The 22736-nt window shown below is 38.6% G+C and overlaps 2 protein-coding genes across 5 annotated transcripts; one reads left to right on the forward strand and one right to left on the reverse strand.

The window, feature by feature from the left end:
• Window positions 1-3805: 3805 nt before the first annotated feature.
• On the forward strand, window positions 3806-8525 carry nfyba (nuclear transcription factor Y, beta a). Its single transcript, XM_026923002.3, has 7 exons — window positions 3806-3963; window positions 4796-4889; window positions 5605-5738; window positions 5834-6031; window positions 6149-6227; window positions 6644-6720; window positions 8022-8525. The coding sequence occupies exons 2-7, from the start codon at window positions 4796-4798 to the stop codon at window positions 8052-8054; spliced, it is 615 nt and encodes a 204-aa protein (XP_026778803.1). The 5' UTR covers window positions 3806-3963; the 3' UTR covers window positions 8055-8525.
• A 135-nt stretch (window positions 8526-8660) lies between these two features.
• hcfc2 (host cell factor C2) lies at window positions 8661-18529 on the reverse strand. 4 transcript variants are annotated; one of them, XM_026922997.3, is made up of 17 exons: window positions 17978-18528; window positions 16763-16911; window positions 16518-16678; window positions 15426-15634; window positions 15074-15158; window positions 14727-14818; window positions 14342-14569; window positions 12937-13155; window positions 12779-12834; window positions 11619-11715; window positions 11434-11517; window positions 10883-10914; window positions 10678-10803; window positions 10402-10587; window positions 9952-10243; window positions 9772-9844; window positions 8661-9604 (listed from the first exon to the last, which is right to left on the reverse strand). In XM_026922997.3, the coding sequence occupies exons 1-17, from the start codon at window positions 18135-18137 to the stop codon at window positions 9598-9600; spliced, it is 2256 nt and encodes a 751-aa protein (XP_026778798.3). In that variant the 5' UTR covers window positions 18138-18528; the 3' UTR covers window positions 8661-9597. The 4 variants fall into 4 exon arrangements, with proteins under 4 accessions (XP_026778798.3, XP_026778796.3, XP_026778799.3 ...); XM_026922995.3 differs by having other exon boundaries at window positions 11619-11736; XM_026922998.3 differs by lacking the exon at window positions 17978-18528 and adding an exon at window positions 17696-17905 and having other exon boundaries at window positions 11619-11736.
• Window positions 18530-22736: the final 4207 nt, after the last annotated feature.

Below are 22736 nucleotides of genomic sequence, written 5' to 3' on the forward strand. Positions count from 1 at the left end.
CTCGTCTTTTTCCAGTCTTCATCTATTCAGTTTTGGTGAGTCTGTGCTCATGATAGCCTCAGATTCTTCTTGGCTGACAGGAGTGGAACATAATAGAAAATAACTCAAGGTTATAAAACACAGCAAAATCCGCTTGTCAGACCTTTTAACTGCAGCCGAAAAATTCCAGCATAAAAACACAGCTCACCACCAACTTTGGAATTCTTCTTTTTTTCTTCTATTTCTTTTTCTTCTTCTTGTTCTTCTCCCTGTTCTTCTTCCTCTGCATTTTATCCTTTTATTTCTTTTTGTTGTTCTTCTTTTTCTTCTTCTTATTGATAATGTGCATGGCGAAACTGTAAAATTGTTGGAACCAGTAACTCTGCTTCATGTCAAGCCACATCACACCACCCCTAAGCACACTAAGACCCCTTAACTATCTGAAGATCCAAAGAGCCCATTGAAGAGTTCCTTTTTCTAAGATGGAGCTAGACAACGTATGGTTGAACCAAACATCCCATTAGTATATCCCATGGTTTTTAGTATACAGTATCACTGTATATGCAAATTATCTGGTCTTAAATGAGATACTAACCTGACTGACCCCTGAACACACACACACCTGTGAAAGTATAACACAATTAATAAGCTCATTTTTCACTATTATTGAGGGAAAACGTCCAGTCTGCGCAACAGAAAGTAATTTAGAGAGATGAAAGCCTTGTGGGTTTCCCATTGCATGGCTTAATTACCAGCAAGCATCCAGATGTTTATAGCTGCTCTAGAACTCCAAAGCTCTGAAATATCTAAAGGGTATAAAGTTTTAAAGAAACCACAATAACATAGTTTGTGAGGGTGAAAGTGATTGTTGAAAAACCTTACTATAAGACCTTAGAGTATTAAAGCAAGAGTATTGGTAAATATAAACATATTAGGAAATAGTTTTTCTTTTTTTTCCTTTTCTTTTTCTTTTAAGGCTTTACTAACAACTAACCAAAGTTCTTGTGAATTTTGTGCATTCTAAGCAAACTGATAAACTGATAAAATGATAATTGTGGGTCCCCAGGCAATGAGGTGGCATATCCAAAAGAACCTGTGACTTTTGCCCCATATGAATTATAAGAGCAAAATTCTCATAAACACAGAGTTGTTGTTACGGCCAAGGACACAACAGCTTCAGTAAATTCACTGCATAAAGTTCCTTTGGGAAAGAGAGACACAGAGCACATCGCAAATATGAGAAACAAGGGTACTAGAGAGAGGGGTTGAAACATAAAAAATGGGGCTAAGAATACAGTCTTATATTCACTGGTCTCAGCTACTCTGGACTGCTTATTTTATTACCATTAAATCAATTTATATGATAAGTTTCTACATGTGTTTTTAGTCAGAAAGAGATTACCACAGCGGGGATGGAAAAATAGGAATTAATAGTGACATTGGCCACTGGTGATGGCCAAAATCTGTTTATATGATAAGCTTCTACATGTGTTTCTAGTCAGAAAGAGATCACCACAGACGGGATGGAAAAAAAAGGAATTAATAGTGACACTGGCCACTGGTGATGACAGTGGCCAATGTCACTATTATGACAGACAGGTAGGTGCGATAGCAACCAGTGGAAATGAGAACGTTGGCTTGGTTCCATAACTTCTGCACAATCTGCATTCTGCATGTTTACATACACACTTACACATGCATACTACAGGCCAAAGGTTTGGAAGACTACTAATGCAATGCTAACTTATTGAATTTAGTAAAAATGCAAAAATAATGTACAACTGATTTGTTTGTTTTTCCCCAACTTCTTGCAGATAAGACATTTCAGACATTTATGGCTGGCGCTATGTGTTTTTCACACTGAGTTGTCAGGTTCATCATATTGGAATTTGATTAGTGAGAAATCAGGTGACTGAACAGGCCATGATTTATCACTGCTTGCCTTTATAGTCATGGTGTGTGGTGATCACACATATAGATCAGCTATAAGGCAACATACAGATGGGGGTATATTAAGATTTTTAAGTATTAAATAGTTAATTTTTTTTTATCTTAAGAGTAACTGCTTTATCCTGTTCAGGGTCCCAGAGGATCTGGAGACTATACGGGGAACACAGGGCACAAGGAGGAACTGCACCCTGGCTGGTAGCTCAATGGTTAAGGCATTGGAAGGTTGTGAGTACATATCCTAATACTACCAAGCTGCCACTGTTGGGCCATTGAGCATGGCCCTTAACCCTCAACATTCAGTTGAATGCCTCAGTTGTAAGTTATTTTGGATAAAAGTGTCAGCCAAAAGAAGTAAATGGATGGAACCCTAGTCCACAGGGCACCATGCATATACATTCACACCTAGGGGCAATTTAGCATAGCCAGTCCACCTACAGATATGTTTTTGAGAGGTGGGATGAAACTGGAGAACCTGGAGAAAGCCCACACAGACAGGGGGAGATATTCTACACAGAACGTAATCCAAGCTCACATACACTGTATGGCCAGATGTTTGTGGACACCTGACAATCACACTCATATCTGCTTGTTGAACATCCCATTCCAGATTTAGTCCCCTGTTTGCTGTTATAATAATCTCCACTCTTCTGGGAAGGCTTTCCACTAGATTTTGGAATGTGACTGTGGGGATTTGCCCATTCAGCCACAAGAGCATTAGTGAGATCAGGAAGTGATGGTGTGTGAGGAGGACTGGGTGCAGTCGGTGTTCAGTGAGGTTGAGGTCAGGGATCTGTGCAGGACACTTGAATTTTTCCACTCCAACCTTGGCACATCATGTTTTCAAGGACCTCGTTTTTTGTGCACAGGGGCATTGTCATGTTGGAACGTATTTGGGTCCCTTAGTTCCAATGAAGGAAAATCTTCATGTTACAGTGTACAAAGACATTCTATACAGTTGTGTGCTTCCGACTTTGTGGCAACAGTTTGGGGAAGAACCACATATGGGTGTGATGGTCAGGAGTCCACAAACTTTTGGCCGTATAGCATAAGTATAAAATTCAATTCAATTCAATTTTATTTCTATAGTATGTTTAACAATGCACATTGTCACAAAACAGCTTTACAGAAATCTGGATATAAATGATAAATTTATCCCTAATGAGCAAACCAGAGCCTGCGATGGCATGGGAAAAACTCCCTGAGACGACATGAGGAAGAAACCTTGAGAGGAACCAGGCTCAAAAGGGAACTCATCCTCAGCTGGGTGACACCGGATAGTGCGATTATAAATAATTCCCTTCTATAACTGTATACTATAGTGTCAAGGAGTGCTAAGTGTGTATGAGCACCAGAGTCATTTCTGATTTCATTCAGCTTTTCGTCTATCATATCACAGTGAAGTTATCAACTGTTCAGTGATGGAGAATTGAGCGTAAATGTATTTTGGCAAGTGCAGTCTTTAGGCCATCTAAGGAAGAACATCCACAGCCATTTTTAGGGTGTCCGTGTGGTACCATCCACAGCAGTCTCACACTCATCTTTAGGCTATCCATAGCTATCCAAAAATGATTTAAGGTACAGAAATGGAGTGTAATTTGTTTTAGAGTAAAGTTTAAATGGTAAACTACATGCATTTTTCTATGTTAACTGTGTACTAAAGGTACAAAAGGTGAACACTTGAGCAGACCACCACAGCCATAAGGAAAGGTAGAGTAGTACTCTTTTTTCTTAGAGTGTACATCAGGATTTGTGTAAAGTAAAGCTGCTTTGTGATAATATCTATTGTTAAAAGTGCTGTACAAATAAAACTGAATTAAAGACGTGGTTATGTGAGTATTAAAAACAGTGTTAGAGCAGAGTGAAGCGGTGTGGTGCCCCGGACCCGGTGTCGTGCCCCGGACTCGGCCTCTAGTGGGAGCAGTAGGCGGTGCAGTATGGCGGCGCTCTCCGCGCTGGGACTGGTCCTTTCGCAGCCATTTTCTGTCCAACCACACGGCCGTTTGCAGACGCGAACCAACCAGGGCTTCATTGCAGGTTTGTATCTGGCTTCGGCCAATGATTGCTAACCGATTTCTCGTTAGCTCGAATGAAAATGTCCGTCTCGGACAGATTTTTTTGCTTGTTGTCTATCTGAATGTGCGATTGAAAGCAGGAAGTGTCGAGAATAAGGTTTAATTAGGGACAGGTTTGGGACTGTAGTCCGGCATAAACCACAAGGCCCAAACTCAATCCTGAGCTGAGGATTTCTTTGTTGGACAGGCGGCTAGCTAGCGACATTACACTGCACAAATACAGTGCTGTATAAAAGCTTACTAAAGATTTCCTCTCCCGGGCAAAATGTCACCAACACATCCACAGTCGAGGAGTCTGACTAACCAGGGAATTGTGTGCATTGCTGGTATGTAGTAATGTAGAGATCATTTAATAAGAATCTGTTAAATGTTACAGTTATGGTGGACCGTCTTATTTCAGCGGTAACCGTGGCTAGCGAGGCAGTTCTCCTATTAGCTAGTTGGCTAGCTGTCCTTAGCTGTTGTCAAGCTAATTTGAAAAACAAACAAAGAACACAAAGCATATTAACTGGGAAATAAATATGGCTAACTGGCGAATTGCTCAGTTATGTTTTTTTTGTTCGTTTTTTTTTTTTTTTTTTTTTTCTTTTTTGTGTAAACTCACTTTAATAAATTTATTTACTGAACTCTAGTGAGCTAGCTAGTTATGTTGGAATAGGCGCGCGCTCTAGCTAACTAGCTAGCCTTCCTAACTGAGAAGTGCAGATATCCTAGCTGTTAAATTTGCTCAGGTTTTGTTTGACTTGTCTCAATCCAGACAGGAATGTTATGGTGCGTGTTGGTTTTGTTTTTAGATGGACGGAGACAGCACCACCACCGATACCTCGCAGTTGGCTATAACGGGCGACTATATGACCGGTGGCCATTATGTGCTACAAGCGCAAGAGGGTAAGTTAATAGCTGACTTGTATATTATATATATATAACCCATATATATTATGTCTCAAAGGCACACCCAGCGACGGCTAGGATCAAAACATAGTGTAATATAATGAAACGAAGCTTCAGATGAGTCGGTTCACTCTGCATATCTCGAGTCGTTAAGTTTAGTTCGTGTTACTACAGAGTTAATGCTGCCTTCATGCCTAAATGTCCGAGTTTCCAGTCAGAGTGTTTAATATCAGTATTGTAGACAGAAATATACATTTAGATGTGCTTCTGGAGATGAAAAAGTGCGCCACAACCGAAGCCTCATTGAGTCAGAGCAGTTGGCTCAGCTCTCTAATAAGAGCCGACTCTTTGACTCTCTCAAATGACTCCTTAACAGTGTTAACAATGTTTTTTGTTTTTTTTTTCTTTTTCCTTCAAGTTGTTGGTCTTTACCTATCAATTGCATAAAGCTGGGTTTACACTATACAGTTTTCATGCAATCTGAGTGACCGATGCCTGTGAGCAGATGCAGTGGATTTATCTAAAAGGCACCAATAGCAGCATGACATACAAACACCAAGAGAAACAGACAATATGCTACACTCAAGATACTAGGTTTTGCTATAGCGCTCTGAGAACACTGTCGTATTTTATTTTTCAGGGAAGAGTTTAGATTATCATAGCTTGTTGTTCATGGTGCAAATATTCATGAATGTATTCTGTCTCTGTCTAGATGATGGTGAAGAAAGTCTTCATGACCATGAAGATGGCAATGGCTGCAAAGACAATCTCCGAGAGCAGGATATCTACCTGCCCATTGCTAATGTAGCTCGCATCATGAAGAACGCTATCCCACAGACGGGAAAGGTTTGTGCCTCAGTCATTCATTCACATGCACCAGCTATCACAAGTCATGAATGTTTTGCTGATTTTTATAATCATCAATGTTATTTTGTTCCTAGATCGCAAAAGATGCAAAAGAATGTGTACAGGAGTGTGTGAGCGAGTTCATCAGCTTCATCACGTCGGAGGCCAGTGAGCGATGTCATCAGGAGAAGCGCAAGACCATCAACGGCGAGGACATCCTGTTTGCCATGTCCACACTGGGTTTTGATATGTATGTGGAGCCGCTCAAGCTTTACCTGCAGAAGTTCAGAGAGGTGTGGGTTCTCTCTCACACACACACACACACACACACACACACACACACACCCCCAATGTGTGTTCCTTAATGTTAGTGTAATGGAGGAGATAAAGGGTTTTGTGGTGTTTTCTAGGCCATGAAGGGTGAGAAGGGAATTTCAGGAGTGGCGGTCACAGAAGGCCTGAGTGAAGAACTTACAGAAGACAGTTTCAGTGAGTATTAAATCTTAATAAGCGAATAAGCAAAGTTATTTTACAATTTTGGGCATTTAAAGTGCTTATTGTAATAGTTCAAGATTTATTTATTTATTTATTTTTTAATTTTAGAATATTTAATGAAATTCTTGCTTGCATGTTTCCCCACAACAACATTACACCAATAGACAAACATAAATTGTCTACATGAGTGGCGAGTGCTACAGTAATAAGATAAATTGTTAGTTATATTTTTTGGTGTTGGCTAAAGTAGTAAGTGCTACAGTGTTACAGCAGAGTGTAAAGCTACAGGCACCAAAGCTATGTAATGCTCCAAAAATAATACAATGATGGTCATATACAGTATATAATTATCATTAGTATATTAGTATAAATTGTGATTTATACTCAGTGTTGATGTTTTTGTGTTACAGGTCAGTTACCTGCTGGATTGATCACAACTGATGGCCAACAGCAGAACGTCATGGTGTACACCACGTCATACCAACAGGTGAGTGTGTCTGGAGATCCACAAACATACTCTCAAGTGCACCAGGTCGAACATAACTTTCGTAATTTCAACCTTATATCATATGTGAGAGAAGTTACTTTAAACCTAGAGCTGCGTAGAATGTTGATTGCACTGCAGACCTTTAAGGTATGTTGTAGCTAGTAGTGTGTAAAATGGCGTAGCTCAAAACTGTCACACAGAGTAATGTATTTCACCATCACCAGCCAATCAGTAACACCATCTGATATAAACAGGAACTACTGCGTCTGTGATCAAGACACAGAGATGTGCGTAGTGTCTGTCTTTCTCAGTGTAACACTTATATCAAGCAAGTTCTTGAGTCATTTTAGCACATTTTTAACAAAATCCCATTAGTCTTTATAAAAAAAATGGTGATTCAAATTTTTCATGTCTAATGTTTGTATTTTATGTGCTTGCTCTTCTTCAACGCTATTGTAGTAACAAACCATAAAAACGGGTAACAAAGCATCTACAAATTTAATATGCATCATTTAATATGCTTTAATATCAGTATGTTTTAAGTTACAACTTAAGGCTGTATTAAAATGCTGCTTAGTGCAAACTTAAATTTTTTTAGTTGTTGCCATGTACGTTCAAATTAGGCTATTATAGTTCTTACACATTGTATTTGTGCAACTGGATGCTTTTTTTTTTTTTTTTTTTTTTAGGTATACCTAAATGGCAATACCATTTAGCCATTTCATCAGGTCAGCTTTGTAGAAAAAGCAGTTATTAGCTGCAGCCCATGTATTGCTATGCTCAGTTGGTCAGCCCCTTATATCATGCATCATGGATTAGACAGTATTTGGGTGGTGAATCATATTCAGCTGGGATACTGACGTAGTGTGTCTGGCGTGAAAGTAGTAGGAAAAACATTGTTTCAAAATCCAGTAACACTCAATGGCAACATTGTAGTTGTACCAACAGAGATTCTCACCTTGCACAATATTTCGATCATCCTTTAGCTCTTTAACAGTAGTCTGTATTGTATAAATAAACAGTGCACCTATATAGTGGATAATACCTGATAAAATAGCCAGTGAGTATGGATTACAGGCCATCTTATAATGCAACTTTATCTTTATAATGAAAACTAGTTTGAATGGTAAATTGTTATTGTTTGTTTAATTTAGAAATAAAGAGTTTAATTGTTATATTAAACTCTTAAAAAAAAAAAAATGAACATTTAGAACAGTCAACTATTTGACTAGACACAAAAGCCGTTTTGAATTTTTAATGATAATTTAACTGTACTTCTCATCTTTTTTTGTTTTATTTAGATCCCTGGTGTTCAGCAAATCCAGTTCTCATGACCTGGATCAGCTCTAGACCATGCACTTGTCCACGGACTGCTCTCTCACCTTGTAAAACTTTACTTGAGGTTTTGGAGAACAAAGATATTGAGTTGTGAACAGGGAAAGAAGAACCTGCTAGCAGAGAGCCTGAATTTGTAAATTTTCTTAGTGAAAAATTTGTCTGTAATTCATGCAACAGTCATTTGTTACAGGTATATAATACATGTTAATTTTAAAACAGTCTAAAGTCACGTTCTCTGAGTGAAGACTGCTAATCGTTTTTGTGAGTTTTCTGTCCCATGTATTTGTTAGGTTTTTAAAGGTTTGTGGGTGGGCAAGTGGGAGGGGAGGGAGGGCTAATACTGGGTTTACATAAACACAATAAATGGATTTTCATTTGATTTCTGTTTAAATCATGTAAGATAAATAACTCCATGTGGGTTGTCAATTTCATGTTGATTCTTAAAATAAAACAAAGGAAATGCATAAGCTTGGATAATCGTATCAAATGAGGAAAAAAATGTCTACATTTTTATTTGATTGGTCTTACATGAAGAATTGAATTTGAACAGACGTCATGAATTTACAGCTCTAAATTTGAACCAAAAGTAACTTGAAATGACAAGTTGTATTTTTTGATTTATAATTGATTTATAGTCACATTTAATGTTGGGTAACATCCATGAAGAAAGTTAGGTCCTGTTGTCACATGTTATAAAATCTATAACCAGTCTCCAGCTATAACCAGCATTTTTATCTCTTTCTCTCTTTTGAAGTTAGTAAGACGAAAAATGCACCTAACCCTCTGTCCTGAAGACTTTCCTGTGTCTGAACATTGAGTTACAGCTTTATCTCTGACTAGAATAAATGCTGACACTAGAGACTCCTTACGTAACTGTTAAAGAGCTCCTTACAGAAAACTTAATGTAATGTAGACAGTAATGCCTTTAAATCAGTTTATGTGGAGGTTGTGTAGTTATGTGTAAGTTATTACAATTTTAGCAAATTGCTCAAGGGCTTCTCTGAATAGTAGTAATACTTTGAACTGCAGAGGTTTTGGAGGAGCCTAACACTGCAAAATAAACCATCTAGCCCCAAAGACTGACATCATTTACAGAATATAAAATGAATTGTTTTGAACCATTAACACCTAAAACTTGCTGAACACAGGTAGATAGCAGATTAAAGGGTATTTCTATGCAGATTTTGTCTGTTTTCAGGAAATTATTTGAGGGGTGTATTTTAAGTAAAAATACAAAAATATAGGATCAGCCTTCACTGAGAAAAATGCCGATTTGGAAACAAAACACTTCATCACTAAAACACTAATTTGTGAAAAACTAACAGCTTAAAAATGTTTATGTACAACAATCCACAGTATAAAAAATAAGTTAGGAAACATACATTTACAGCAAGTACAAATGCACTTAGGTACATAAAAGTTGTATTATCTATAGCTGAGACTGAACAGAATGTTAGAAAATACAAAATAAAACACTGTATGGCTCCTGTGAAAATAGGCCCAGCTGATTTGAGAGTGAGAACGGTTCCCATGCAGCCATCATGAGCTAGAAGAATAAAACAGAAACACTACTGATTAGCTCCTCCAATAATCAGAGTCATAAGAGATTACAGGGGCAGATTATAGTTTTTCACTGATGAAGTTCTTCACCCTAAAAAGCATATCTGTGCCATATGTAATCAAACAGGGAGGGCAGTGTGCTAGTTATCTTACCTAATAATGTCGTCTGGCTCAGGGTTGGTAGGGCTGGAGTCTGGTTTTAAAGCTGATTTGATTTTATTGCTCTCTGCGGGACAACAAACACAACATTAAGAATTGCAAGTGCTGCTGGGAATATGACAAACAGGCTACCATACAATCAGAAACACTGCATCAGAACTAAAGTTATGTCACCTTGTAGCCAGCGGATCTGAGTGGCAGGCCCGTAGCCACGTTCGTTCTTGGCGGCGATGCGGAACACAATGGCAGGACGAGCCGAGCAGTCGATGTATGCGTTACTCAGATTCGCAGCGTTCACTGTACATGAGGTTTTGGCACCACGGTAAATGCGTATAAAGGTAAGATCTCCCGGCTTCTCCGAGGCGTTTCCTCGCGTCTTCTTCACTGCCAGGTACATGGAATATTCCTGAATTTTCCCTGATGCGTTGGAGGGCGACTCCCATGTGATGTGTACTGAATCACATGCCTGAATCATGAAGAATAATAGCATGAGATGACCACACTTATAGGCTGCACCGCATATGAAAATTTAATATGGTGAAAATATAATATGCTGTCAATATGTTGCAAAATATCAACATAATGCCTTATATTTTGTAGATATTTCTGCTTGAGTAGTTGTACCTTAGTGATTTTGACAGCAGGAGGTGCCTCTGGGAATCCAGGATGGCACGTCTTAAATTCCCCAATGGGACTGAAGTCTCCTCGGCCACAGCAATTTAGGCCTGCTACTCTGAACCGGTAGGTAACATTAGATGTAAGCTCCTGCTTTTCCCGTCCTTCAAAACTGTGAGGTCCTGGCATCTTCCACTAGATATGAGAGAGAGAGATAATTATATTGATCACTTGCATAGCTCCAAAAACGTACAATTCATTTTTATGTCGTGTTCACAGACTGACCTCACTGTCACTGGAGATTTGGTCAGTGCTCCTATTCTCAGAGGGTAGATAGTAGTGTGTGACCTCAGCAAAGAGTGTTTTAAATATACCAACATCGAACCATGCAGAGACATCAGCTCTTTCACTCTGCAGGGGATGGGACAGATTATCAGAAGTGTGTCAATTACAATCACAGATATTTAACACACACACTGAAAATCTTTACCTGTCCTGAAGGGTTGGGTAGATTTTCATGTTCTGTGGATTAAACAGATTAAAATCAGTCTGAGAGTGAGAAAAATAACTGAGATCATTTGCAACATTCTATGAGGAAGAAGTGTGCATCGGGACTGGGATGCCGTAGGACCCAACAAAAAAGTCGCTGGAGTGTGTATTTTTTGCAAGAGAGAGCAGGCCATCAAATATGAAGCTTGCGAGACAAAGAAAGGCCATGTTCATTAACCAGAGAGTGTACATAGAGCTCGCACTGTGCTGCGTGACACATATACTGCTTTCATTCATTCATCTTTAGTAACTGTTTTTTTTCTGGTGAGGGTCACAGTGCTTTAAATTACTATTTTGTTTATATTTTGACAAACATAACCAACAGAAAACCAGAAAATATGGCAGGCAGGTGCAAACAAAAACTGCAGGAGCAGGTGGGATTTGGTCAGTCTTTCTGCACGTACGGGTGGGATTGGTCAGAATTCCTTTGTTAGGAAATGGGATATAAAGAAAACATCCTGTGTACACCTCTACTCTGAGCAGAGCATTTACCTTGCAGTTGCTGAGATTTAGTCCCATTCTGGTCATTCGCTTCTTCTGTCACAGGTCTCAAAGTGGCCGTCTGCTGCCTATTTACTGTCAGTGTTGAGGAAATACAATCAGACACATGAGCTCTGTTACACTGTGATTAAAGAATAAAATAAATAGAAGCGTGAACATGAGAAAGGGAGTGTTACCAGACTCATCTGTGTTGATGCCAGCTACAGGATTGAACTCCAATTTGTTCTGTTTATCTGTGGTCTCTGCTCTGGCTTCACCACTGCCAGTCCTCTCCTGTGGGATCACAAAGGTGTTCTGAAAAGCACACGTTTCAGTCTATTGTATAATTATGTATATTTCACATATGCACTGTTTAGTCCGCTTGAATAAAACCCTTGAGAGTCTTCCTGTCGGGTGCAGGTGAGAACACAGTTCACACCGGGTACAGACCGAGAGCGTCTGTGTGAGATTGTCTTGGTACATTTCCAAGTGAACTATGGCACAGTTTTCTCATGATTGCAGTCAGAAAGTGATTTGGGAAAGTGATTTGATGAGTTGCAGCATTCTTTTGTAGATGCAAACTGCTACACTGAGCCATGAGGCACAAACTAAACCAAAGGACAGCGCTGAAGAAATGCCATTTGTTTGTTGGACTGACAAAGCAAAAAAAAAAAAAAACATTTTGTGTATCATATCCATCATTTATTCTGATACACAACAGTAGTTTTTTATATAATTATGTAATCATTTATTTAGCCCCTGCGTCATGTTCTCCATGCTCAGATGATTTTTCTGTTGCTGTACTTCTAACCAATGAATGAGTTTTATGAGCATGTTTTCAGCCCTATACACCCATCAGCCTCGTTTTGTTTTGTATTTTGGTTTGCTGAATTAACGTGCAGTGTAAAATGAAAACAAACCAAACAGCAAATGAACCAAAAATGTCAATTTCGCTCTGATTCAGACTCTGCAAATGGACTAATGTGTGTCCTTAAGTGTCCTTAGAGACCTAGATAGCTGACAGAGGCTTAAAGTGGTGCATACTTCCTGGAAGTAGATTTATTCATTTCTTCTAAGCTTTAAAAGTCTTTAAAGGCACATGACAGAATCGAATGTATTTTTTGCCTTGCTCTTTCCTCTGTTGTGTTGTGTTTCATACCTACAGCAAAGAACCTACAATCTTCTTTTTTCTTTAAGCCTTTAAGACCCTGCAGTGTCTATCACAGTTACAATTAACTTGTTCATTCTGAATTCTCAGGGTCCTAGAATTATACTGTGGTCTAAAAAGTTCAATAAACTTTCACACATTTTTCATTCCTGTTGAAATGCAGAATGTGGCGTGCTGTAGAGCTCTGACCTGTAGTGCTGAGCTCTCGTAGTTTCCATCTCTTTCTCCACGAGACGGCTCTGACTCTGGAGGAAAATCACCACAGTTAGTGTCTGCTGATGGACCTGTTGTCTTCTTTCTCAAACTAAGCAAATATAACGCACATTTCCAACACCCTGAACACATACGTGTATGTCTCTGTAGAGGCTCCTCCCCCTCTGTGAGACTAGTGGGTGGGGTTGGGATAGTTGGCGAATCAGAGGGCTGTGTTTGTGAGGCTGGAGGCGGAGCAACGTACTGCAACTGAAGCAGGTAGCACTCGGCTGCAGGTAAAGGGTGCCAGGCTACATGCAACATGTTGATAGTGGACTTGACCAAAAACACAGCAGCTGGTGTCGCTGGCTTCTCTGTACACACAGCAAGAATGGCGTTAGAAATGTAAAAGAAATATGAATTTACAGTAGGGTCTAAGAGCTGCCTTTGTTTCACCACTCAACAATCAATATGATTTTGTCAATAATTCCAAAGTGTTACCACTTAAATTAAATATGTAATAGTTTCAAATGCTCTATATTTTTATTTATTTTATTAAATCATGCTGTTGGTTTATATTAAATACTTAAATTATGAAATCTAAGGTATACATGAATTGTAAACATTTTCAATATGTATTTTTATCTAACTGGAAAAGACCCCAATCTTTATACAGTGCCCTCCAGAACTATTGGCACCCTTTATGAAAATAAAGGAAAATAAATACTACTACTACTTCTACTACCACCAAAAAAAAAAAAAAAAAAAAAAAAAAAAAAAAAAAAAAAGAATATTCCTTTGGGGTGTTAATAATTTTTGGGGCAAATTTTGGAGAGACATATTATTTATAAAGACAAAGTAGGTCTAATGAGAATTATTTTCTTTGTTAGAACAAATATAAAAATCTGAATTATTGTGAGTAATGTTTATATTATATAATCATATTTACTCATTTTTATGAAGGGTGCCAATAACTCTGGAGGGAACTGTAACTGTAAACAGGCGCTAGTACTACACAACATGAATTTGTTTGGGTTTTTGTTGATGAGCTTGTTTAAACTGGTTTCATTTCAAAAGTGTACCTGCCTTTAATCGAGTACTCATTTAAAGTTAAGATACATTTGGATACATGGGTCTAAGTGTATTATTATTATTAATAATAATAATAATAATAATAATATGTCTTTGGTTGTACGCTTGCTTAATAATTTTATTTACTTAATTGACATTGGCTTTTTGTTTAATGGGTGGTACTATTAGTGATTAAACTGTACTAAAACATAAACGCCAGTTGTTATTTTTTTTGATAGTGTATGACATCAAAATAATTTGGTGTAAATAGTAAAAATTGTGCAAACAGAACATTCAAATATTTCCATTTAAACTGTGTACAACTGTGTTAAATAAGTATTACTTTAAGTTGATAAATGATAAAACAGTTCTTGTCAGTGGACAACACTGTATTAAGGATCATTCACAAAAGTGATTTTTCAATACATCTCAGCTCATCTACTGTACGTACTTTACACTAAATCAAGAGTCTTTGCAGGCTGATTTCACCTGTTTCCAAATACCACAGGTCTTTGAAGCACACTTGGTAGTTCCGGCATTTCCTATAGCCATCTCGTCCACTCCAGATGTACAGGCGCGTTCCGATGGCCACAGCGCAATGACCCGCGCGAGCTTTCAGCCAGTGGATATGACCTTTCTCTTCCCCCTCCTCTATGGCTGTGCCTGACTGCCGCTGCCGCTGGCGCTCAGGGGTCAGACCATGCCACATCATTGTGTCTTAAAGTGAGGTCAGAGAGTATAATATAATTATGTAATAAATCATGACACAGCCCCAAAAATTGGCAGACCACATGAATTTGATAAAAGAAAAAAGTTTTTTAACAGACATGTAAATAATGTCAGTTTGGAGAATTTTGGGGTGTGAGGTACATACCGAGGTTTAGCACTGACATAGAGTTAGTACAGATCCATTCTGCTCCTACAGCATTCTTCTCTGCAGGAACCCAGCCACCAAACACATACATCCTACACACAAGGAGGAAGGAAAAGGTTCCAGACTTTTATACAATATACCTGCATACATTTGCATGTAAACCTAGCCCACGTGTCAGGATTTGCAAGCCTGCCCTAAACATTTTAGTGATTTCCCTGGAAACCCCCCCCCCCCCCCCCCCAAGTACGGTAGAACAACGAAAATATAACAAAATATGCAAAGCAGGGGAAGTGCATGAACAGTGGTGTACAGGAGAGAAAGAGAGCAAAAGATAAGAGCTTTATTACTGGTTTCCAATCACATTTGAAGAGTGTTGACTTCTCGGTAAAGGACAGGGTCCTGCAGTTTTAGGTAATGACCAGGTCATAGTGTCTGAAAGAGAAATAAAGTAATAAAAGAGATCTGAGAGGCACAAATAAAGATTGAATAAACATGTAGAGTTTGTGGAACAATCTGTATTTTTCTTACTAGAAATAAAAGTTAAGTCAATAATATACACAACTGAAAAAGACTTTTTTGCTTAAGGAGCATCCTCTTTCTTCAGGAGCTCATAATCAAACTATAGCACTCTGAAAACTTACTGATTTCTGATATTTGTCATTATTAACGACACTTCAATAGCTTACACTCAAAGCTTACCGATATCCAGCTGCCACAGATCTGCTAGTCTATTCCCACACATGCCCCCAAAAATGTAAAGCTTCGGGGAGCTGCCGCTCTTTCCGCTGTACGCCACACACGTGTGAGATTCCCTGGGTGATGGACCCCCTCCTTTTGTTTCAGGGATGATCCAGCCTTTGACTCCTGACTGTGTCTGTAGCTCCAGCTCATAGAAATCATCCAAATATCTGTGAAACACTTGAAAGACTGAGTGCATGCAAGTGTTGACGAGTAAGACAAGCATGAGCACAAACTCCTGCATCAAACTGGGGCTGTATTAATCTGTGTGATGACATTGCTTTGAAATGCTGGATCAGTACTGGATCACATCTGACATATTTTCCAATCACATCTCTGAATGGTCACTCAGTTTAATGAGAGGATGTCAGCACTGGATTGGTATTAGGTATAAGCCAGTAAACTCAGATATCCTGTATTAGTATCATATTTAAAATAGAAAAATGCGATCAATGCATTTCTAGATAGATTGACTGCATTCTTTAACACTCTAAAGCAATTTGGACTCAGACTCAGCAAAGTATTTCAGCAGATTAAACCAAGCATGTGAAAAAATACTATAGCAGGGAAACTTTAACATGTGAAAATAACATGGACTTAGTTCAGTAACTCCATTGCAGATCCTCTGTGTCAGCCAATCACATGCATTTGTACAAATTATTTTACCCCATGCCAGCTTCTTCTTTTCACAAAGGTAACTGATGTCGCCACTAAGTCATGTAAGTTGCTTATTCAAATTTTAGTTGGATACTCATGCTATAGAAGAATACTTTTTTGTTCCTTTTCTTTGACAGATGTTTAACCGTTTTTGCTGGTGCAACAGATAACTAAAAATATTTTCCCACCATCAATCTAACCATTATGTAGAAGGATCTTTGTGGTAGGAAATGATTTTTTACTTTATTGACAATAACAAATGACACAGAACAGCTGAAGAATCATAGATAGAAAGATTCGTTTGAGGAATGAAAATGATTTGTTATGTAACCGAAAATGATTCCTCTACTCTGAGGAACCTTTATTTTTAAGAGTATACCCTTAAACGGCACTCACCGAGGCACGTTGCCATTTGAGTCTTCACTGTCATTGGCCAGCCCTCCAAACAGGTAGCACTTGTTGCCATGGAGAGTGAAGCTGTGTCCCAGACGAGGGCAAGGAGGCGAACCATTCTTTGGTGGCCGCGGCTTCAGCTTCTTCCACAGCCAGCGACTGGCCTACAAGATCATGAAGCAGAAGCTCAGCATTTTTATGTTTCATGGAATGCATATGCACTTCTCTTAAAGACCGAGCGTCGTAACCTGCAGCTCGTAGAGACTGTTGCTGTATTGTCCAAATTCCACCATTCCTCCAAACACCAGAATGCGTGTGCCTTCACACACCAAACCATGTGCGGCACAGCCAGGGGGGATGTCCCCTCTCACTGCAGGAAGAAACCACTGTCTGGAAACTAAGGGGGTAGAGAAGAAAGGAAGGTGCGTTTGAGTCCATTAGTGTTGCCAGGTCCACAGTTTTCCAACAGAATTAATTAATTAGATTAATGATTAATAATTAAACAATTTGAAATCCAGATTCATATGAGGTCATGTACTCAAATTCTACACAAGGCTTAAACCAAGTTCATCACACACACACACAGGCAAACTCAAACTCTCAATGCATCCCTAAATTTCTTAGCCTTCACCCCTCACGTACACCTACCTCTTCATCACTACATGTGCACTGAATTCCTCCGAAATGTTACACAGTAAAGTTATAAACCTTTCATTCAAACAAACACTAAACTTACAGATCTGTCATAAACCCGTGGGTGTAATTTGTATTTTAACTGAACAGTGTGTGCTTAGTTTATCTACTTTTAGTTTCTCATCCTTGGGGAAAAAACCCAATACATAAAACTTTGCTCACATTTATTACACCCACGACTGTAATTTACTGCTGATGGCGTGTAATGGACGTATCTCAAAAATATCAGCTTAAATGGAAATCAAATCTTCACTCTGTGCAATCACCTGAAGCTACTGTCACTGCATGAATCTACAGTCTGGGCTAGAAAGAAATCAGCCCCAGCTTCACTACTACTAGCTACTACTACTACTACTACTACTAGTAGCTTCACTACACTGTGTGTGTGTTTTTACAACCACTGGTGGTCCTGCTGTGGGACAAAATTACAAAATAATCCACTTGAAAAATCTAACAACCAAAAATTAAACCTTATATTGATGTCTTACAGTTTTAGCCCTGACTGATGTCCCCATGGGGTCACAAACGTTTGCACTCCATGGTAACGCCCCGAAAACGGCTGTGTCTTAAAACACTTTCCACTGGAGACGTAGTGCACTAGATAGAGCGTAGACGCCATTATTTTATACTCACTTCCGTAGGGAGTAGGGTGCAATTTGGGATTTAGCACTCGTCAGTACACTTTGTCCAAAGTAAAGAGCCAAAACAAACTTGTAAGACTTAAAGAAATGAAGAGGATTAGCATTAGCATTGCTACGCTCCTCTCATACCTGTGTTATAAACATGCAGGTCCTCCGCTATTCCTTCATTTCCACCTCCAAACACCACTATCAGCTCCCGGATGGCCGCCGCTCGGTGTCCGTGTCTTGCCCGAGGAACCGGGCCGGTAAACGCCTGCACGCGCTTCCACAGAGGAGCCTCGCTTCCCATCCTTACAAACAATTATAAAGATGTTTGTTTGTTTTTTAAACAGTGTACCACTCAAGACATTGAACGCTGCACCGCCGGCCGGAGTTTTGTGTCGGACGCGGTGCCGCCGTTATCAAAGGGACGCGTTTCAAATCAACTATTACTCGCCTACTCTCCCCTTTCTCCCTTCCGCACTACAAACTGCACTATAAACTGCTGTTGAGAGATGGTTTATCATTATAGTCGGCATTATTAAACATTATTGCAAAGCTTTATAACTTTGTCAACAATTTTCTTGGAGTTACTGAAGAAATGTGGTGAAATCATGAGATAGTTTTTAAAAGCTTGAACAAGCGGAAGTAAAGAAGGATGTTTATTAAGTCGGATTTACACTGTGTTGCTCTTGTTCTTCGCTGTTGTGCTCTCTGCAGCTTTTCTCTTCAGCGCCCCCGTGTGGTTAATCACTGATTTACTGACAAACAAATCTAACACTTTACACCCTCAGCTTTGTTCCAAAACCAGCTCAAATTGCCGTAAAAACAGCGAACCTGGCAACCCTATAACTACATTTAATATTTACACATAATATTTACATTTACATTTAATTTACATCTAAATATTTACATTTACATTTACATTTATGGCATTTGGTAGACGCCCTTATCCAGAGCGACTTACAATAGTGCTTTGAAGTCTATCAAAAACACATTCTGATATTGGCTCGGCAGGTCACAAACTAGGAATACCATCAGTCCAAAACTCTGTTGGGGAGGTTTTTTTTTTGTTTGTTTTTTTGTTTTTGTTTTTTTTGTTTTGTTTTTGTGAAAGTGCTAATTTAAGTATTTTATGAAGAGGTAAGTCTTTAGATGTCATTTGAAGACTGCCAGTGACTCAGCTGTTCGGACATCTAGGGGAAGTTCATTCCACCACCTTGGTGCCAGAACAGAGAAGAGTCTCGATGCATGCCTTCCTTGTACCCTGAGAGATGGAGGGACCAGTCGAGCAGTGTTAGAGGATCGGAGGGAGCGTGGTGCCATGCGAGGTGTGATAAGTGCTTTGAGATAAGTGGGTGCTGGTCCGTTTTTGGCTTTGTAGGCGAGCATCAGTGTTTTAAATCTGATGCGGGCAGCTACAGGAAGCCAGTGGAGGGAGCGCAGCAATGGGGTGATGTGGGAAAATTTAGGAAGGTTGAAAACCAGTCGTGCAGCTGCATTCTGGATCAGTTGCAGAGGATGAATGGTGCTCAGAGGCAGACCTGCCAGGAGTGAGTTGCAGTAGTCCAGTCTTGAAATGACAAGGGACTGAGCAAGCACCTGTGTGGCCTGTGAGGAAAGAAATGGACGAATTCTTCTGATGTTATAAAGGAGAAATCGACATGAGCGTGTTTGATTAGCAATGTGAGAGGAGAAGGACAGTTGATTGTCCATGGTTACCCCAAGGTTGCGTGCAGTAACCGAAGGCGAGATCAGAGAATTGTCTAGGGAGATCGCAAGGTCCTGAGACACGGATGAATCACATGGGATGAACAGCAGTTCAGTTTTGGTGGGATTAAGTTTCAGCTGGTGAGTTGTCATCCATGATGAGATGTCAGCCAGACAAGCTGATATCCGAGCAGAAACATGAGAGTCTGAGGGAGGGAAGGAGAGGATGAGTGGAGTGTCATCTGCATAGCAGTGGTATGAAAACCCATGTGAGGATATGACCGCACCAAGAGATCGGGTATAGAGGGAGAACAGGAGAGGACCAAGTACTGAGCCTTGTGGAACACCAGTGGAGAGTCTGCGAGGAGCAGATGTGGATCCCCTCCATGTCACCTGATATGACCGATCTTCCAGGTAGGAAGCAAACCATTGCCATGCTGCACCACGAATTCCAAGACTCATGAGGGTGGATAGGAGAGTCTTGTGGTTCACCGTGTCAAACGCTGCTGAAAGGTCAAGGAGGATGAGAACTGAAGACAGTTTGGCTGATCTAGCGGCATGTAGCTTCTCAGTGACGGCCAAAAGTGCAGTCTCTGTGGAGTGTGCCGGTTTAAAGCCAGACTGATTGGGATCTTGGAGGTTGTTCTGTGAGAGATAGCAAGACAGTTGATTATAGACAGTCCGTTCAAGGGTTTTAGAAAGAAAAGAGAGAAGTGATACCGGTCGGTAGTTGCTGATGACAGAGGGATCTAGAGTGGGTTTCTTAAATTTACATCTACATTTAAATTTATATTTATCAGTTAATATTTAACATTTAGATTTATATAACATTTCTGTTTACATTTAACATATACATTTAATATTTATTTTTATATTTCACATGTAGTATTTACATGTATCATGTAACATGTATTTACATTATTTGCAATTTATCCATTTTTTTTTAATAAAAAAAAAACATGTAGGGCAAAACCTTGCGTTGAAACTTACAACAGTTTACATAAATCACTATGTAAATGGGATTTTTCAAATTTATTTAAGATGTATATTTGGCAATAAAAGAGTTAAAATAACAGTATAACTAAAACTGTAGCTTTTTTTTTTTTTTTTTTTTAACATGAGTACATGAATATACTGCTATGAATATATGTATAATCCTGGAAAAATGCACATTGCTTTGCACTTTATTTAAAAATACATTAAAATGTGCTATTACTCTAAACAAAACTTTACACTATGAATGCTGCAGGTATTAATTAGAGTAATATTCTGCCAGCTCTACTGCCAGTAATTTACTGTAAATTGTTTTACAGGTTAATGTTTTCTAATAGTGTATTTAATAATTTGTGTGCTAAACAATATGTATAAAGTAAATGTGAGTAGATGTTGTACTTGAAGCTTACAGGGGCTTCATTAGCATGGTGTGTAATGTGTGCTGTAGACAGAGGAGGTCAGTAAAACCCTGCACATTTATCTCAGGTTTACAGGAAACAGCACACTATGATGATAGAACAACAAACTATGTGTCTCTGAAACATTAGCTTTCCAGTCAAGTGCTCTAATCCATCTATTTTACCATCTTTAAACCAAAAGGTTTATTAACACATTATTTGTTTCAGTTATTTTTAGATATTTCTTTAATTTAAAGAAAAAAACAAATGAACAAATGCAATGCAATTGACTGCTTCCCTCTTTTTTGAACCCTTCTCCAAGGATATCAGAATCAGAATCATTTTATTCACCATATTTGTTTATTATGTATTAGGAATTTTTTTTGGTGTTTGGTCATAAAACAATACATTCAACACACACATCTCAGACAACACAACACAATTACCATCCTAATATGCAAATATTGGACCTAATATACAAATATTACACCTTAAGCAGAAATGGTAGGCTCAGTTGTAATTTGTATTACAGTGGAGATAGAAATAGCAGCTGGATGCAGATCAAGGTGCATTAAACAGAGTAGAACAATTGTGATATATAATAAATAATAGCAATGATATATAGTGATGACAATATTAATTTTAAAATACTTTAAAATAAATAATAATTAAGAAACTAATAGAAAATAGAGCAAATCCAACTCTAAAATTATAAGTGTTCCACTAAGGAAACGTCAGAACAAGGCTCCTAGATGCACTTTCACAAGTAAGACAACCTGAAGAATCTCTAAACAAAGATCTTTCAGCAATCTTTTGCTTTCAGAGCGTAAACCATCAGTTTCAGTCGACTAGGCTTACTGGTTAACCTGTGATTAATAACAATCAATACACATGATTACATGAACATCCTAGATCACAAAAGGATATTATGTTTTAAATAATTACCTTGCAGTTTTATTAAATTTGATTTCTACAGGAGATGTGAAACTGTGGCTTTTTTTTGGCAGCACTGCTTTGATTGTATTGCACTGTTTCTGGCTGGTGAAATTTACTAGCATTAATTACACTGTGTAAGAAAATAAAGCTGAGTAAAATTATGCTATAAAATAAATAACATGAACAAGAAGGGATGTTTTGAGATGCTGAAAATGTTAAGTAGTTTTGTTTTAACACAACAATTCTCACACAGAAGAATAGTGCATTTTTTCCCACAGAATAGATAAAGGTGCAGTTTATCTGCACACATATAGCTAACATTGGGTGAAGCTTCACTTGTTGAGAATAATAGCAGATCTACTGGGCCTGTTGTCTAATGTCTAACAAGTTTGGTCATTATCTTGTTGAAAGATGCAGTTTAACCTCCTGGCAGAGATGACCAGATTTTTGTGCTTTGGTACTTTGCAGAATTTATGACGCTATCAATCTTCTCTAGAAAGTTATTAATTATTATGAAGCTGACTTTGTAGTATACATCTATATGATTTAATTGACCTAGCAGACTTTAAGCTAGTACTGCAATCTAATGTTAAAGTAAGACTTCAATGTATGTACTATGTGCTTTAATTAAAACAAAATGAGTTTAGGGAAGTTAAACAAAGCGACTTCTTTTCTGTGCATGTCCTCTCCAGTAAAAGAGAAATTCGACTGCAGCAGTTATATAAAAAGGACTGAGTAAAATTCAACTCCTTGCTACCTTCAGATACTGAAGCCTTTGTTGCAAGATTTGTGGAGTCATTTGCTCATTTCAGTGTTCAGGAACTTTCTAACGAGGCTGAGTTAATACACCCTCTGTAAACAGAAACACACAA

This window comes from Pangasianodon hypophthalmus, chromosome 18, assembly GCF_027358585.1.
Source record: "Pangasianodon hypophthalmus isolate fPanHyp1 chromosome 18, fPanHyp1.pri, whole genome shotgun sequence".
NCBI classification, from domain to species: Eukaryota; Metazoa; Chordata; class Actinopteri; order Siluriformes; family Pangasiidae; genus Pangasianodon; species Pangasianodon hypophthalmus.